This window comes from Talpa occidentalis, unplaced genomic scaffold (genome assembly GCF_014898055.3).
Source record: "Talpa occidentalis isolate TD23 unplaced genomic scaffold, MPIMG_talOcc4v2.1 talOcc4.5, whole genome shotgun sequence".
NCBI classification, from domain to species: domain Eukaryota; kingdom Metazoa; phylum Chordata; class Mammalia; order Eulipotyphla; family Talpidae; genus Talpa; species Talpa occidentalis.
The window spans coordinates 102,809,619-102,829,524 of record NW_023604861.1 but is presented as its reverse complement, the minus strand read 5'-3'; the positions used below and the strand labels follow the sequence as shown (position 1 = coordinate 102,829,524).

The 19,906-nt window shown below is 39.8% G+C and overlaps 1 protein-coding gene across 3 annotated transcripts in view; it reads right to left on the bottom strand.

Moving 5' to 3' along the window:
* The window catches only part of SLC9A2 (solute carrier family 9 member A2), a 78,708-nt gene that overhangs the window by 47,319 nt on the left and 11,483 nt on the right, over nucleotides 1–19,906 (bottom strand). For all 3 annotated transcript variants that reach the window (XM_037528936.1, XM_037528937.1, XM_054701967.1), the window contains exon 2: nucleotides 3,217–3,680. In XM_037528936.1, the coding sequence (XP_037384833.1) occupies nucleotides 3,217–3,680 (464 nt within the window). The remainder of the gene's footprint in view (nucleotides 1–3,216; nucleotides 3,681–19,906) is intronic.

Here is a 19,906-nt window from a genome sequence, read left to right as displayed (position 1 = left end):
TATTTCAGTCAGTCTGCCTATTCTGTTCCTGCTCTGTCTCTAGTGAATCCTCTCACCCTCCCACACATCTGGCCTGTACCCTAGTTCTTGTATAAATAAGTCTTTAAAAAAAAAAAAAAAGAATTGCAAACCTATTCTGCGATTTGCAAATGCAAACTGAAGTATCAATAGTCACTATTCACCCCCATCTTCCTGAAGTTAAATTCCACGGCATAACACACCAGGACTGAGCCATGGGGGTACGTCCATAGCCCTTTTCCATAGAACCAGCTCTCCTTAACCCAGCCTCATTAGGAGAGCTTGACAAAACAATTTAAGCATTCTTGGAAAATTTATTTGAATATTTAATGGTTGCATTAGCATATTCCAGAAGTGTTAGAAGTTCCCCTGTGAGCATTAGTCATCTGATTACAGATTACTGTGGAAATAACAGGACTTCTCAGAGAACATAAATAATCTTTTTAATTAGAGAAATCTTGAAAAGTTTTCTTAAAATGTTTATTATAAGGAAAAGCATAAAAATCCTATTTAAAAATCAAACCTTCATTTTTTGGTATGTTTGTCATTTCTTTAGTACTTCTAAATTTCTATAGACCAAGACAACAATTGAAGTCAAAGAGGTTGATTTCAATTTATGTATTATCAACTTCTTTTTTCTTTAAGACATTTTCTTGATTGTAACACTTCCTGATCAATATTGAATTTACCATGATTTGGGGAAGGAATTCATTGCAGTGACCTAAAATTTCACCCAGCTTCAGGCTATATTTTCCACATTAATTCTCTCTGCTGAACCTCTACCTTTCTAGTTATAACTCCTAATGGAACATCATTTTTACTGTGTACTGTATAGTCCATATTTTTCATACCTTTGCTATTCCATAGGTCCCTAAAAACTTTTCCTAAAGATAAGACTAGAGAGCAATGAAACCTAGAATCTTCCATGGTTCATCTCTAGCTATATTCTTTAAGGGTACCCAACCATGAGGCAAAATTTTAACTTTTTATACCATTGTTCTCATGAGTCCTAAGCCTGGTAAATTTAGTTCACTAAATTTACAGCCATTCAATGAAAGACACATTGAGTAATTTGTTCTACAGCTCTGAGTAGGCAAAACCCTGGGCATAGCGTGGTATCTTGCGGATCTGGCTTTAAGGGTCACAGGCTTTCAGTCCAGTGCATGAACCTTCTGACGAAGGCTCATTCATGTGAAACCACTGCAGTTCTGACCTACAGACTTTGGCCATGAGACAAGGACTTCCACATCCAAAGACCAGCTATGCCCTTTCTCTGCCCTTGCCTCCTTCCTGTATTGGAATGGCAGCCCTCTCTTTGGCCCACTGCCCTTCTGGGTCAGCCCGCTCTCTCTGAACATAAAACCACATTTGATGGCTTTGTGCCTCTTGGCAGGAAGCACAGGATGCGTCTGGAAAGCCTGGGGCCTTTGCACACTTTAAATAGTAGTTCAGCTACATCCCTGCCTGAGATTCGATTCTTGACAAACTACAAGAAAGGACCACTGAGGTGTTTTATTGAGAAATTTTACAAGACGAGGTAACAGTGTAAAGGCATATCTCTCTACCACTGGTCTGATTTTGCTACCCAATTTTAGATAGAGTATAAGGTCTCACCATTTTTTGTAAACTTTCCTTTATACTAAATGAATGCAGAATTCCATGGTGAAATTTCCACACTCTCCAACAATGGTAAAGTATCAAACATAAGTCACCATGGGAAATTTGATGCTTCCCGTAATTAAAATGTTATAAAATGTCTTCAATTTTATGCAAGTTTCCCAGGTAAAATTTAATATTGTCAAGTTAATGACTAATCATTGTTAATGAATGATGGAATAAAAGAGTGGATTTTGTTACTTGAGCAAGGTGGCTTAGCTGCTTTAAAATAGCTGTCTCCATTGCTATTCTAAAAAAAAAAAATCAGAGTACACTTAACAATAGGCCATTCACTACATTAAAAATGTACACATGGAGTTAATGGACACACTCAAAGCTGATATTTTATTCAGTTTAGGGGTCTGAATATTGGCCAACAAGGAATAATTTTGGTTTCTATGTTAACTTTAGAAGAATCAGGAGTAACATTTTTAATGATAGAAGTTAATAAAGGAATAAAAGTTACTTAAACACACTTTCCTTAATCTTTCTCTGCCTCAATGTTCTTACCTGAAAAATGAGAATACCTACTTCACAGGTTGTCAATAAGACAATCAATGTAAGACTACAACATGGTGAGAATTCACAAAAAGTGAGTGGCTGTCACAACCTCCACCATTTCTGAGAGAGAGCACAAACCATTAGCAATGCAATATAAAGGGTTTACAGAGCCAGGGTCACTTGCAAGACTTTCACTGGTCAAGAAGCTTTTTGTAGGACTGTGGGGGAAAGGATAGGATTTGTCAGCCCTCTGTCCACACCTTGTCTGAGCTGAAAGGCAGGGTGGAAGTAAATTCTGCTATTAGCACATTCATAACAGACTCTGACTCTAATCATGGGTCAATGAGTGAGATTCACAAACAATCTGCATTTTATGAATAAATACTCGCCTAAGGAGAAATGATGAGGAACAGAAATTTGCTAGCTGAGCAGTAACAGAGAATGAGATTAAAAATTTGTTCAAAATCATGAAATAATAAAGTACCCCCAGACAGAGAATGGCACTTAGTAGTATTCATTTCATTTGTGTTGTACACATTTCATACTAACACCATAACTCACCACAAGGAATTCTGGGACCTGATGTCCTTAAATTCTGACCAAAGGCTATTACTCTTTTTAAATTTATTTATATATATTTTACATCATTGTTATTGTATAAGAAATCACGCCCAAATAAAAACTCCTCAGAGATACAAAGATCCATAACTTTCATGATCCTTTGGCATTTAGTAGGGCCTTGAAAGCAGGGACCAGCTAATAGTTTCAGGGCCCAGTACAAAAGGAAAATGAGGGACCTAGGGTATAATACTAACTTTCTAATAATAATAAATCTAAGAATGTACTGAGAATGTCAAAGTGGAAACAACAGAGCATTACACCAAGTGTGGGGCCCTTCCCAGTGCTGTTCTGTAGGACCACACAGGTGAGGCTCACCCCACTTTCAGGGTTACACCTCAGCTGTCACTGTCAGAATGTAGACAGATGCTGATGGGCGGCCGTACATGTTGGAGAAATGCAAGGCAGAGACTTGCTACTCACCACCGTCACTGCATCATTGAGCAGGGACTCTCCAAAGACCAGGATGTAGAGTTGCTCATTGACATGAATGTTCTCAAAGACTGCAAGAACAGCCACGGGATCCACCGCTGAGATTAAGCTGCCAAAGAGCAGATTCTGGAGCAAAGTGATGTCACTCAGACCAAAGGCTTCAATCTGGCAAATGCCAAACAAAGATACCCCAATGCCAATGGAGTTCCAAAGTGTCCCTACCACCGCATACCAGAAGATGGTGCCAATGTTCTCAAAAAATGGACGTGTGGGCATGAAATAGCCCGCGTCAAGCACAATGGGAGGTAGGAGGTACAAGAAAAACACATCAGTCTTCATTGCAGGGGGAGATTTTTCATCGACTCCAAAAATAATCCCTCCTAGTAGAAGTCCAACCATTATAAGAAGGCAGCTCTCGGGCACTATTGTGGGCAACTTGTGATAGAGATGGAAGCCTGTTAAGGAAAAAAATAAAGACACAAAATTGGTGTTATGCAAGGAAAGGAGTAAGAGAAGGTACATTGATCTTCTTATGGAGGGGGGAATTGATTCTCTTTGACAGAACCCATAGGTACAATTCAAAACTTCCCAGTTCAGTATAATTAATTATAGACTGACTTTACATATTATGATATAGAAATCAGATGATTCCCTTATAACTATGCACAGTCTATTCAGACACATACTTAACATTCAATCAAAGTAGAATGTTTTTTATTTTTATTATTTTATTTTATTTTATTTTATACATTTTTACATCATGTTTCATTTTTGTGCAATGCACGCATTTTCATCTTGTTTACAGTCCCCATACAATTCCCACCCCCTTGTTTTGATCCTACTCCCCTCTCCCCCCACGACCCCCATAGTGTGCATCTTGTTTATAGTTGCTTGTTGATTTTGATTTTTACGTTATTATAATTAGTCATTTTCCTGGTCCCTTTGAAAAATTCCTGCTTTGAGTGAGACCACCTGGTATTTTTCTTTTTGTTTCTGGCTCATTTCACTGAGCATGATCCCTTCCAGCTCCATCCATGTTGCTGCAAGTTGCATGAGTTTATCTTTCTTGATTGCTGAGTAATATTCCATTGTGTATATGTCCCACATCTTGATCCAATCATCTATTTTGGGGCATTTGGGTTGTTTCCATAGCTTAGCTATTGTAAATAGTGTTACTATAAACATAGGGATGCAGGTGCCCTTTTGAATTGATGTTTCTGTGTCCTTTTGGTAAATACCTAGGAGTGGAATTGCTGGATCATATGGATGCTTCATGTTTAGCAGATCGAGGACTCTCCACACAGCTCTCCATAGTGGTTACACCAGTTTGCACTCCCACCAGCAGTGCAGGAGAGTTCCTTTTTCTCCACGTGCTCTCCAACATTTGTTGTTGCTAGTTTTTTTTAATATGTGCATTCTCACTGGTGTAAGATGGTATCACACTGTAGTTTTAATTTGCATCTCCCTCATTACAAGTGATGTTGAACATTTTTTCATACGTCTGTTGGCCATTTGCAATTCCTCTTTGGAGAAGTTTCTTTTTAGCTCTTCTGCCCATTTTTTGACTATGTTATTTACTTTGTCTTTGTTGAGTCTCATCAACCCTTTGTAGACTTTTGTGATCAGTCCCCCATCATTCATATTGTGTGCAAAAATTTTCTCCCAATTGATAGGGTGTCTCTTTGTTTTGGTTACTGTCTCTTTTGCTATACAGAAGCTCTTTAATGTGATGCAGTCCTAGCTGTTTGTCTTCACTATCACTGTTTGGGTGATGTGTCTTTAAAGATGTTACTGAGGTGTATGTCATGTAGTGTTTTGCCTATATTTCCTTCTTACATTTTATGGTTTCAGGTCTTATGTCTAATTCTTCAATCCATTTTGAATTGGTTTTGTGCATGGTGTGAGTAGTCAAGCTTCATTCTTTTGCATGTAGCGACCCAGTTTTCCCAGCACCATTTATTGAACAAACTTTCTTTGCTCCACTGCATATTCTTTGCTCCTGTGTCAAAGATTAGTTGACTGTAAATCTGTGGGTTTATTTCTGGATTTTGTATTCAGTTCCATTGGTCTATGTGTCTGTTCTTGTGCCAATACCATGCAGATTTGATTATTATGGTTTTGTAGTATAGTTTGAAGTCTGGGAGTGTGATACCTCCACAGAAGTAGAATGTTAAAGGGACAAAATGTAAGAGGAGTGTCTGTTTTAACCCCTCCAACCCCCAACCCCCACACTTAGGAGGCTCCTGGATTGGGGTACAGCAGAGCATGACTGACTTCTGCTTGGGGGGTGCCCTTAGTAACTGAGTACAGCAGGCCATGCCCAGCCCTGCTGAGTCCCCTCAGTAGCTGGGTATGGTGGGGCATGACCCACTCAGTTGCAGGGGCCCTGCACCCACCACATGAACCAGGCTGATGGCCAAGTGCTATGGGAACAGAGGAGGGGCTCTGCTGAGGGCACCATGGAGAAGGCAGCATCTGGCAGGGCAGACAAGTAATAAGCACACAGGGCAGACAAGTAATAAGACTGCAGAGTCTTACAGGAATGAAGAAATAGATGAAAATCCTATCTCTAACTCATGGTAGAGCCCAGAAAAATCAGAGGGAGGTACCTGTAGCAGGAAAAGAGGAGGGAGATGTGGGTTCTACCCACATGTAGGGCAATGTGGGAAGAGTCAGAAAGGTCTCCTGATGGAGCTTGTGTGAAGGGAAACTTTATTTGCAAAGCAATAGTAAATCATCCCAAAAGGCATTTCATTCATTTTAGGATTAAAGTAATATAGGGAAATTATCTGAATTATAGGACTATTAAAAAGACAGAACACGTTCTTAGAAACTTGCATGATAGAAGTTTTAATAATTTCTGCAAACCATACTAAGGTCATACCATGAAATAGTTTGTGACCCAAAAAAAGGGGGGGTGATCATAATAATTTGAAGAGATTTAAAATGCTGATTTCTAAATACTACAGTGAGTATTTTTATGTTGGACAGTCACATCATTTCTCAGCATTGACTATTCTATTATTAATGTCAAAGGAGGTTGCAATCATTTTCAGGAAATAATGTATTTAACTGGTTCAGCTGCTCATTACCCATGCTGACCTGTAAACAGAGAAGTTATAAAAATGTCTACTGAAAACCATATCTTTGCATCCTCTCCTCACACTGAGTCCTGCTTCTGTACACAGCTGTCCCTGTGGGATGTTACTGGACATGCCACTAATCGCCTCACTGGGTCCCTAGGTCCAAGTACAATCAGCTCCTTTCTGAAATGCAGAATAAGGACTAACCTGAAGGCCCTATGAGTGCCCTAGACCTCTGAAGACAGCCCCCTAGCTTTGACTCCAGCTCCCCACTCTCTGCCTGTGGCTTTGGATAGCTTAGTAGTCAGCTCAGTTTGCTCATCTGTAAAATGGGGATAAATACACATACCACATGAAGTTCTGTAACAATAACTGAGTTGTCCATTTCATAAAAATAACCACTGTGCTCACATCACACATGCCCCCAAATTTTGGGTTCCTTCCCCTTTTCTATATGAAAAAGCAAGAGAAAATAATTACAAAGAAAGGCACAGAAGCAAAAAATAGGACCTATTGCAGGAAACTGGAAAATGGGTAAGGTCTAGTTTGGGAATCCCACTTCCTTTCCTTGACATTTTCTTTCCTTGCTCTGCCACCTGGCCTCAAGGGCCCAATGGTCTTGTGTGGGAGTGCCAACTCCACTCAGTGTTGAAAGGTGTAAAGATGACCGAGAAACCAGAAAATCAAAATTGATAAGGAAATATCCCAAGTGGAGTAGGAGGCCATGTGGGCACTGGAACTGACAGGTCCTCCATGCCTGAATGCTTAGCAAGCTGTATTTTCAACTGTAGACATCACCTCCATTAAGCCATAATCCCGAACCAAGGAATTTGTAGAGTTTGAAGCAACTGTACCAGACTTCTCACAGGATTTGGAAAATGCCACCAGGCCCTAGCTCCCAAGAGAAGACTCTGTCACTGCACTGACATGTAAGTGCCTTTCTGTCTGCATGCTTTTCTTCTCTGCTTTGAGAAATGTTATAAGCAGTTCTGCTGTATAAGCTCTGTATTTTTCCCACACTCGGGAGCACTCACACAGCTTGGCTTAGCTTATGACTCTTGGATTCCAATTCTCCTAAACACCCCAAGTAAAGCTTTTTTTTTTCACGTGGAGTAAAAGCTCTGGCTCACTTTTTTTTTTTTTTTTGGATGATTTTTTTAGCAAAGAAGGTCCTTATTCCAATAAAGGAGGGTGGGAAACCAGGTAGATGGAAGAAAAGAAGGAATACACACATTTCAGTGTATCATTTCATATGCTCATGAGAGGCCAGCCAGAAACCCAGGTGTTCAGCAAGTGACCAAGGAGAAGCAGAAGCCAGTGAAATGCAGCAGCATCAATGCAGGGAACGGTCAGGAAGAAGAATTTCCAGCACAGAAGCCTAAAGGAGGTGTGCAGAAAGCGAAGCGGGGAAAATCTGATAGCAGCAAGTATCAGAAAAGAACAGCAAGAAATCAAGATCATTTGTTTAAGAAATCCTATGTTTATGTTTTGGAAAAGTTGCCCTCCTATCTTTACATGCTTAGGTCATTCAGAATCGGTCAGAGTGGCCATTGTCTGCATTTGGACAGCAGCTATGAGATCTGCCCAGTTGTTCAACAAGCAAGAAGGGATTAAATAAATGGCGGCCACAAGAGTTTTTATTTCAGTGCTGTTTTGTGAACATAAGCAAAGAAACTGAACAGATGTAAATATTTATGGAACGTATTAAACTTGCCTTTATGTACTAAAAGAAATAAATAAGTTTGTTCAAGCCTAATAATGCTTATTTACTCATCCCAATTAACATAGCAACCAGCTACACATTATAACAAATGGAATTGCAATTAGCAATATAGAGAAATATAAGGAACACCATTTTGATTAGATATATCAACAAACTGCTATCACTGCATTATTAACCTGGTGTGCAAAAATAGAATTTAATTCTGAATAATATAAAACTGAACTTAGTAGATAAATATGTGCCTATATAATAAATATAAATAGTAAAAAATAAAAATTAGAAAACAAATAATTATATAATTTAATTATATAAAATAAATGGATTCCAATAAATAAATCAGAATTAAATGATCTATATCAATAATGTACCAACATGCAAATGCACCTGTTAAAGCATTTAATCATATGCTGGAATTGAAAGATACATTTAATTTCTCCCTACTAAAAATAGCACAACTATAAATATAGAGTTTTTTTAAATTGTCCACTTACAAGGTATTAAAAAATACAAATTTCCTGGTCAGAATTATTGCAAGACTTTAAAGACAAAAAAGAGTGAATTTTATTCTTTCAATGAAATAGATGAATCAGATTAATCCAAAGCTTTTTTTCTCAAACAAGTGAGTGTTGAGTGGGGTGATATACTGAGATGGAGAAAAGAAGAGAGATTTCAGGTGAGAAAATTAAGATCAGAAATGCCAACCAGAATCTCCTTAAAAAATATCAGGGAATTTAACAAAACTAATGACAAGATTTAGCCAGATAAAATGATAATTTCTATAGATCCTCTAGAAGAGCTTTCACTTCTTAAGTGTTATATCAGACTTGCACTACACCACTGCCCAAAATAATGCCATATGTTTTCATCAGGTTCATATGGATGAAATAGGAAATTCAGATAATGGCATGTAATGGCATAACAATGTCTACCAGGTAAGAAAATTTATAGCACCAGGGGAAAATGTAATTTAATCAGTGATACTGGAAGAGGTAGATAAAGAGAAATAACGCACATATACAGACACACATAAGTTTCCTTTTACTTCTGTAACAATGGAAAAGTCCACATAGTTCAAAGAGCCCAAAATTAAAAAGAACCTATAAAAACAAAGGAAATTTGATACTATAACTTTCACACATACAAAGAAATGATAGAATGATTAAAAAAAAGTAAATGATATTAAGATAGAAGATTGTAATGCCTGAAGTCACCTGTCAAAGTTTAAAATAAAATAACCCAACTTCTGTTTCTTGGAAGTTGGAGTGTTTTTCTACATTAGACCAATAAATACACCTGAAAAGTTAAGACACTATGTATCAGAGAAATAAAGAAACTCTGAAGCTGGAGAGATCAGCTAGGGATCTGCAGTCCTGGGAACAACACAGCAGTGTGCACATGAGTATGCTTTTTGCCACAATGCTTCAGACTGAGGCTTAAGAAGCCAGTAATCTGGAGATGTTGATAGCAACTCGCAACAAAAGGCCCAAACTGTCTCCAGACAATGGACCAGGAAAATGGCAGCTTAGCAAGATAGGAAACTTAGATAATAACTGCTTTTCTCTAGCCAATACCACAGAAGAAACTGATGATCTACCCTCAGCTACGTCTAAGTCTAGATTCCACACTCATTAGATTGTAAGGAACACCCAAACTTTATGCTGAGCTGCTGTGAGAAAAGAAAACATAGGGAGGTGATGCTTTTTCCACTGCTGAGTGGTAATCAGCACCCCTGAAGGCTAAGTGGAGGAACACAGACTTCCACCACCTAGCAATGAGGCCCCCACATCTTTGTCACCGAGGTGGGTCAGAGGAAGCATAGTGGAGAATCGGAAATTTAATTTCCACTTAACACTGATGAAGTGACCAGTCTCTGTGGCGTCGGTAGGTCACAGAGGGAGCAGTGAGAAGCTCTGATATCCCTCCTCAGCCAAGGAGGTGTGAGTGGAAACAGGGAAGAATCCAGAATCCCTACCTCCATGCACTAATAATGTACTAATAACTTGAATAGCATAATAAGTGTTTTAAAAGATGAATTTATAATTTAAAACTTCCCAAAAAAACTAAAAGGAGAAAGCCTTAGACCCAAAGGTCTCTCATAAAATTCTACAAAGCAGCAACAATTCTACAATATCACTTCTAAAATATAGATGAGGAGGCAATACTTCCCAGTTCATTTTATGAAGTTAGTATGACCCTGACATCTAAAGCCAAGACAGTATAACAAAGAAAGCATCAGATCAATATTCTTTACGAGTATTGTGGTATTTGATTTATAAAAAAAAAGAAAATATTTTTCATCTCAGACCTCAGTCCTGGCACGGAGTTCCTAAAATATTTTCTAAACAATGAGAGACACACAGGTGTCTAGTTATGTTAATGAGGTACTTGTGGAAAGCTCTTTGTTCATCACTTAAAAAAGGGCGTTGTTGCCATAAAACCAGCCATGTGATGGGTGGGTTGAAATTTTGAGTCTTACCATCCCAATATGTAAGAAGAGCTTAAGGTTGAATCAGTAGTCAATGGTCAAACATGCAACAAATGAAACCCATGGGCATGGAGAACTTCCAGGGCGGTGAACACTTGGACATTTAGGGAAAGTGTGTGCTCAGTTCTTTCCCCAGGCTTTTCCCTATGCATCTCTTCCATCTGCCTGTTTCTGAGTTATATCCTCTTATAATAAACAGATGATCTAGTAAGTAGAACATTTCTCTTAATTCGGTGAATATCCCTATCAAATTAATCAAACCCAAGGAGAAGGGGGGACATTCAATCTACACCAGTAAGGGGCACAACAATGTGACAACACAGACTTGTGACTGGCATCTCAAGGTGGCCTACAGGCATTCTTGTGGGATTGAGCCCTTAACCTGCAATAATCTGATGCTCTGATAGATAGTGTCAGAATTTAATTGCATTGTAGGACACCCATGTGGTATCCAAGAATTGTGTGGAAGTGTGTGTAGAGAGCAAAGCACATATAGAAATTGGGTGCAGCATTATAGCACAGATGCAAAATTTCTTATCAAAATATAAGCAAAGAATTCAGAAACTTATAAAAAGAATTTAAACACCAAGACCAAATGAAGCTTATTCCAGGGATACAGACTAATTCAATATTCAAAAACTAATCGACATAATCCATCATATCAATAGTCCAAATAAGAACAATTACATGATTATACCAGTCAATCAGAAAAAGCATTTGGCAAAAGTTCAACATCTATGATGAAAACTTTCTGTGAACTAGGAGGAGAAGACTTCCTGAACTTGATAATCTACAAAGATACAACTGATTTCAAATGCCAAGTTTTAACTACCATATAAAATAGTGTCCAGATGGAAAACAGGTGACCTGTTCACTTTTATATCCCTAAATTGGTGCTGAAGACATACATGCAAGAGAAATGATTCAGCAGCCCTCAAATTGTTAGGTAGAAATCATGTATATTATAGGAAAATCATGACAAAGAAAAATATGCTTCATAGAAACTGATAAATGACTGTGATTATTTATTCTCCCACTCACTGACGTACAAGCACTTCCAAGCACTCATTACCATGAAGTGTGCAAAGCACTGAAGCCACCACAGTAGTGAAGACAGACATCACTCTGCTTTCTCTTGGAGTTAGCAGTTAAGCAAACAAAGAAAATCAAAGAAGTCCCTACAAACACTAAGCTTGCTATAAAAGGGAAATATAAGTCAGGATGGAACCATAGTAAAGGGTCCCCAATCTTGTCTTCCTGTAGAGGAGGGGCACCTGAGAAGTGGACTAGGAAGTGCAAATAGTGTATGACCCCATTTAATGAGGTACCTCAAGCAGAGTCAGAGAGACAGAAAGTAGAATAAAGCTTAGCAGGGATTGGGGGGAAATGGGAAGGAGAGTTATGTTAAATGGGCAGAGTTTCTGTTTGGGAAGATTTTAAAGTTCTAGAAATTTAATAGGGGTGATGGTTATATAAGATGGTGAATGTGCTTAATGTCACTGAGTTGTACAACCCCAACGATTAAAATGGTAAATTTTATATTATATGTATTTTACCACAATTGGAAAAATCTTCACTCTCATTTTCCACTTTCCTATTCATCCTTATAATTCTGACAAAGCAAAATGACATACTGCTAAACAAGCTTGAAAAGATAATGTTGTTAAATTGGTCTCCACTGACAGGCAGGCCCATGTATATAACCTAAAACATTCATTAATCATCTGCCCCAAAACCTCTGGACTGAGTCTTTGAAAAGCAATTCAGGGAGTAGTGACAGAAAATGTGCAAAGCATGGGCTGTTTAAAATAAAGAGCAAAAACTCAGAATTTTTAAACAGTTCAAAGAACAATATAAGTAAATTTTACAAAATGTTCCAAGAAAAATGTCAAAGAAGAATATTTGAGTCAATAATTAACAATATAGGGCCTCCCTGGTGGCACAAGAGGTTAAGATACAACCTATGAAGCTATCCGGAGCCTCTGCAGCACAAATTCGATCTCTGGCCAGGGAGCTACCCACATGGCATAGCAGACCCCTCCTGTCTCACCTGCTGCTCCCCTCAGCAGTGTATTTTGGTCATTCTGCCTTTTCTGTTCCCCACTCTGTCTCTGGTGAGTTCTCTCTCCCCCCACACCTCTGGCCTGTACCCCATTCTTGTATGCATAAATAAATCTTTAAAAAACAAATTAACAATCTACCACAGTATGTATGTTTATTATATCAATATTTCCATAGATCTATTCAAAACAATGTTCAGTGAGCATGAGCACAAGAATAGATGCATGATTGTTTTATTATATTTCCAACTTCTAAATTCATTGATTTTATCCATGGGTATATTTTTAAAGGTTAGTGCCTTTTAAAAAGACTACTAAGACTGGAAATTCATATTTTAATTGACAAAAGAGAATAGTGTCAAAAGTTCAAAAGAAAAATCAGCAGAACTAGGCCCTTTGTCACCCATCCACCTGGTTTGTGGGAATCAGCTGACCCTGGCAGGAGCCTTCTAGAGTCAAGACATGTGTTGGTTCTCCAGCTTGCCTGCCAGCTTCTTCCCCTCCACCCATCTCATGGAGCATGTGACATACCTTTGAACCCACGAGGGAGGCTACCTGTCTAGACCAAAAACCCAAAAGCCATTCTTTAGACTTCAATGGAAACTGGGCTGGTGGAACCTTCCATTCGATTCTCTTCACCATTCTTTTTAGCCTTCTAACTTGAAATCTCAACCACAGCAATGAGAACACAACTTGGGCCCCAATACTCCTTGAATTATAGGACAAGCTGTCCATCTCCTAAGCAAGGGTATGGCTCAGCTCCTCAGGGGACAGGGCTGAATGTTTGTATATTTCTGTCAATGGGGTAAGTTCTCTGACAGCTTCTGTCTGAGCAGCACAATGAATTGGTGAAGTTCACTTCCACAGGTTGAGAGAACTTCTGGGGTCCACAGCCAGTCTGGGAGTTTTCTTTCCATTGGAGGCAGCTGAATTCTAATCTGACCCATGGACCAGGACTAGACAAAGAATTTGACTTGTGCCCTTGCCTTCAATCTCAGACTCATTATTTCCAAGCCCAGGCTATCAGCAGTGTAAGTCCAATGGATTTTCCTCTCCACAAGAACCTGGGCTTGAAGAATTAGCCTGTATTGGAGCCTTCCTGATAGACTAGGGGTTAAGTCTCAGTTTTTGAACTATCATTGCTATGGCCTGAATTCAATCCCCAGCCTACATATGGTGCAGCAGACCTCTCCTGTCTCGCCCACTGCTCCCCTCAGCAGTGTATTTCAGTAAATCCACCTGCTCTGCTCCCTACTTTGGTGAATCCTCTCACCCCACCTTACACCTCTGGCATACACCCCCAGTCTTTCTATACACACACACACACACACACACACAGAATTTTCCTGTATCTAATGAGTTGAAGAAGTTTGTTTGCTGGGTAAACTGTAAACATCCATAACCAGAAATTTCATGTTTAGTTTTTAATTGGCAATCCCATAATTACTCATGAAGATTTAAAAGTTGTGAGTGTTTGGTATTATTCATAGCACACACACACACACACACACACACACATACAGAGTCATTATTAAGCCTTTTGGATTCATGTTTCTTCCTTAGAAAGAGTACATCAATGCTGACAGAGCTTTCCCATTACACAAAAGGACAGGGGGTAGAGGTCAAAGACTGAAGATAATACTCAAAAATTTGATATGTAAAATAAAAGATTTTCCAGGAAAATCACATTTCAAAAAAAGAGCAAGGCATCTCTTCAAATGACAGAAAATTCTTCGGCCCCATTCACAGAGATGTTCTGGAGGAACTGCACTCTGAGCAGGAACAGGGAGGCCTGAAGCATCCTCCAAGCACTGAATCTCCTGGCCCAAGGGTCTAGGAGGGGATGCACACAAGCCCCAGAGTGTCCCCAACCTCCTGCTATCCAATCAGTTTTGAGCAGACCCACCAGGAATGAAGTTATCTTGGCTGTTAAGACAGAAAGCACATGAAGCACATTATAAAATGAACAACTACTTCAATACAGCTATCTTGTGCCTTCTAGCACTGCTATAGCCCTCTGGGGTTCTACAAAATCTATTGCAGTGAAGTGACACTCACCAGCCCTGCTGCTAGATGGCTATTTCTGTGCTACAAAAGCTCACTACTTTTTCCAGGAATTTTTCTAGTTCGATATGCAAGTGACTGGCTAATTAGTACCTATAAAGTATAAGCATCATAATTATTTTGCATAGTGGTCTTATAAACAGCAGATTAATTTCTTTCTTTATAAGATAAGCAAAAAAATTATTCTTATGATTTGTACAAAAGTCAGAAACAGTAAGAAACACTGTACCTTTCTGTAAATAACATTCCTCACTTTTCATTTGAGTTATTTATGTTTTTGAATTTCACATTAGATTATTGGCCACTCCAACTTTCATAAAACCAAAACCAATTTATCTACTCTACCATCTTGCCTACTTCCTGACAAAGCAGATCATCTTAAATTACCTTGTTAATGGGCACATTCTCCTTTTTTTGAAGCTATAGGTGGCATAGGCCTGGGGATGGATTCCAAAGATGTGTGGTTCTTGCCATCAGTACATTCAGATTCTACAGCAGCCAATACAAGAGGTGAGGATTGTGTCATGTCAAGTTTGCAAAATTCTCCATGAGCATCATGAAACCAAGATGGACTCCATATACTGCACCTTCTAGACTCCCCTGGAATTCAACTGCTTCATTGCACCTTTGCTGCCCACCATCAGGGCAACTCTGTCAAAGAAAATAACAATGGCAGCAGGATGGTTTAGGCAGTATTTCTGCTTACAGTATGTCCTGGATTGAAATATGTGCTTCTCCAGACGGATTAAAGGTAATACATAGATGTCAGGGAAATTCCTAATATAATCAGGTGGGAAGCAAGGTTCAAGCTGTTAAAGTGCTGAGCATGGACTTGGACTCATGGAACGCTCTTATTTAGAAAAGCCTTTGACCCTGTTTTCTGCTAAATACAGCATGAAGTTGTTGTGTAACTCATTCTGAATCTGTGGGGATGGCAGGTTTGGGTTTCCTGGTTTGAAGCAGATCCCACGGCCTTCCTGTGATTCTAAGTGTCTTTCGTTTGACTGGTTTCCATCTCCTGTGACTCTAGGCTCCCCCTTCTTCTTTCTCTTTTCTTTTTCTTCTTTCTTCATTTTCACACCATTTGATGAAGGAGTTTGTCCAAGAAAGGATTATATTTCAAGAGATTATTTTCATTCACATGGCCTCCTCTCTGACTTCGGATAACCAATTTCTTTCAATGTCTGATAATCAATAAAACTTCCCAGTGGGTAGACACTTGGGGGGAGAATTCCAGAATCCAGAGAGTAGTTAATCCTGATGACTACTTCTGAATAGACCCTTTGCAGGAGCATATACTGGGGAGTGGTGATAAAGACTCTGGTATATTGGAACTTGGATTCAAATTTTCCATTCAGGTGGACAGTTGAAAGTAATTTTTTTTTCTATTGTCTAGGCTAGATGTTAAATCCTAAGATTTGTCATTCTTTCAGCCTACATGTTAGTAAATTATTTATGCCAATTTTGATTTTGTTGTTTGCCTGCTCCTATCATTAATTTGCACAAGGTTATCCAGCAAGCCTACACCACCTACCCAACCACCTTAGGTTGATCTTGTTTTTTGGTTGGCTTTATTCCCTTAAGAGTCTGCCTTTTAAACAATTTGCCACTTGCCAAAAATAAGTAAGAGTATAGTTAGGGAACCCACAATTGCCAGTAATTGCTACCTAATTTCATTTTTTTAGAGACTTTTTTTTAAAGATTTATTTATTTATACAAGAACCGGGGTCCAGACCAGATGTGCAGGAGGGTGAGAGGATTCACCAGAGACAGAGTGGGGAACAGAACAGGCAGACTGACTGAAATACACTGCTGAGGGGAGCAGCGGGTGAGACAGGAGAGGACTTCTGCGCCATGTGGGTTTCTCCCCAGGCAGCACGGATCAAACCCGCGCTGCAGAGATTGCGGACAGCTTCACAGTGCGGTGCTCAATCGCTTGAGCCACCAGGGAGGCCCCCTAATTTCATTTTTCAATTAAGTGGTTGCTAACACTCAACTATAGTCCCTGGCTGTTTACATGGAGGGGAACTATTGTGTTCTGGGTTAAATAAAGAACTATCCTCTTCGGTAAGTTACACTATTTTCTAGAAGAGTGCAACATTTTTCTAGAATCACAATATTTTCTCTTTTTTTTTGAAAGGTGAGGCTCTTGCTCTCTTTTTTTTTTTTTAAGATTTGTTTATTTATTTATACAAGAACCAGGGTACAGGCCAGATGAGTGGGAGGGTGAGAGGATTCACCAGAGACAGAGCGGGGAACAGAACAGGCAAATTGACTGAAGTACACTGCTGAGAGGAGCAGCGGGCATGATAGGAGAGGTCTGCCACGCCATGTGGGACTCTCGCTGGCCTGCCGGGATGGAACGGCGCAGCAGAGGCTGCGGACAGCTTCATAGCGCTGCGCTCAACCGCCTGCGCCACCAGGGGAGGCCCTAGAATCACAATATTTTCATTCACATGGCCTCCTCTCTGGCTTCTGATAACCAATTTCTTCTTCCCCCCACCCATATGCCCTCCCCTTTGCCTAGTGTTCTGAAGACCAAAGAGGCCTCAATGGGTATCAGGATGTGTATATGTTAAGAATTCACAAGGTTCCACCTTCATCATAATCATGATGTTTCATCAAAATAATTATCAACTTGTAACATATTTTATGGAAAAATAGAAGACTGGAGTCCTGCCAATTATACATGTTGTTCAGAGATTTTGGAACTGTAGCAACCCCCCTGGTATCAGTGATTTCAAAACACAGAATTAAAACATCATGACCAAATGAAAAGAAAATAAAATCACTGCAGAGGGAGTAAAATCATTAAATACATAAATTAGCTATTTTATTGGCCAAATCCCTTTAGGAAAACCATTCATTAGCACTCATAAGCTGAGTTTAGAAAGTGAACACATAAATGAATGCCAGCAGTAAAACAAAACACAGGCCCTTGTGAGAATCAAAACAGATTGCAGATGTGAAACAACTGAAAATAAAAAAAATTCATTGAGAATGTAGATATTATTAGTTTTAACTATGTGCATTCTAATCTCCACAGAGTTAGACCAAAGAAATAACACAAGGCCTCCACCCCCAGAGCCTCCACTTGAGGAGAGAGGGACAGTGCGTACACAGCAGACTATTAAGTGATTACATGCCGTACATACAGTGATAAAAATCACCGAAGAAAGTAAGCCTGGGGAACAGGAGCAGAGAGACTGGGGCAGGAGGTAGCCCACAAGGTATATGTATTTTCTATATACAGAAATGTGAGCACCTCTGACTAGAGACAGCATCTTCACATCCTTCCAGATGCTCTCAGAAGACAAATGGACAGGAACACCATATCCTCATCAACCCACAAGACCAGAAAGTCCAATCAGATGGGAACACAGGAGTCTGCAATTTCTCATCATCATTTCTCTTCATCGTTCTATTGTTTTGCTAGAGGAAAAGGTGCATTCATCCAATGCGTAATTCTGCCTTACAACTCTGGTGATGAATTCTGATAGACAGCTTTAAAACAGCAATAATTGCTTTGGCAGCATTTTGCTTTAAAACTGTTTCCTACTGGACCTCCCCCATGGCTCAGTGGTTGAGCGCTGGGTTGCGAAGCTGCCCGCAGCCTCTGCAGCGTTGGTTCAATCCCCGGCTGCTCCCCGACCACCAGAGGAGGGTCCCACATGGCACGCAGACCTCTCCTGCCGCCCGCTGCTCCCCTCAACAGTGTACTTCAGTCTGTCTGCTCTGCTCCCTGCTGTGGCTCTAGCTCATTCTCTCACCCTCCCGTGCTTCTGACTGTACCCAGTGCTTGTATAAATAAATAAAAATAAATCTTTAAAAAAAAAACTGTTTCCTACTTAAGTTCCTTAAAGTTTTCTATTTGTACAAGGTGCCTTGGAAATGATCTGTTAAAAAATTCATTTCCCTTGCCTGTGTGAGGTGACAAGTCTGGGAACCCTGATGACACTGAGCTGACCCAGCAGCTCAGAGGGTGTGAGCAGGAACACCTAGAAGAGAGCCTGGCCCTGACTGGGGGCCCCTGTGAACTGACCCTCTCTTTGGCCTCCAACTATGAGGCGTGGCTGCTTCCCCTTCAGTTTCTAAAACAAGAACCTGGTATAAAATAAAGGGTGTGCACAGCCTTTCTTTTCCATAGCAAACTAACTTACAAAAGCAAAAAGATGATTTTTTAGAAGTTAAATAACATTGTAAACTTGCTTGAGATATGTACTTGAAACATGTACGATTTAGAGAGAATAACTGAACAAAATAGACTTTCAGGATATGATGCTATTATACTTTGGAGAAAGAAGGGAAGATATCTGTTCTCATTCAAGGAAACCAAATTTCCAAGTTTTCTAATTGGATTAACTTTATTCTCACAACAACCTAATGGGAAAGGGTCTATTATCACCCCAGTTTATAGATGAAATAAGCGAGGTCACAGACCCATAGCTAGTAAACAGCAGAGTTGAGACTTTGGACAACAGAACCTAAATTTACAACTCAAAGTATCAGCAGGTATATTACAAGTAGAGTGAGCAATAAATTATCATCCAAACTAGCATATAGGAGAGGGAACAATCTAGGACAACTGAGGAAAAATGTGGAAATAGTGGACAAATTAGGTTGTCTGAATTATCACGCTATTAAACTGAGGTGAAACAAAAAGGATCTCTAAGTAGTATTAATTAATCTACTCAGTGGTTTTTGATCACCAGACAAGTGCGAAGCAGTCTAGACAGTGACCCGAACAGACAGAACCCCTACCCTGGTGGAGCTTGTATCCTCATGGATGTCACTTATGTGTCTATATGTGCATGTGTGTGCACAATTCTGTGTGTATGTGTGTGCAACAATGGAACAGTTTTTGTATGTTCTCTCCCATAAATACATTGCGATTGAACTATGAATGAGTAAAATTTGCATGGTAGCAAATTTGTATGGTTGAATCTTTGACATATTAGTTATTTCAAAAGCATTAAAATTCTATATTATGGGTGATGAAGAAGGGAGATCAAGATTCAGAAACTCGGGACTCCCTGGTGGCGCAGGTGGTTGAGTGCCGCACTGTGAAGCTGTCTGTAGCCTCTGCATCGGGCACGTGTTCAATCCTGGCCGGCTGCGGAGAAACCCACATGGTGCGGCAGACCTCTCCTGCCTCGCCCGCTGCTCCCCTCAGCAGTGTATTTCAGTCAGTCTGCCTGTTCTGCTCCCCACTCTGTCTCTGGTGAATCCTCTCACCCCCCACATCTCTGGCCTGTACCCCAGTTCT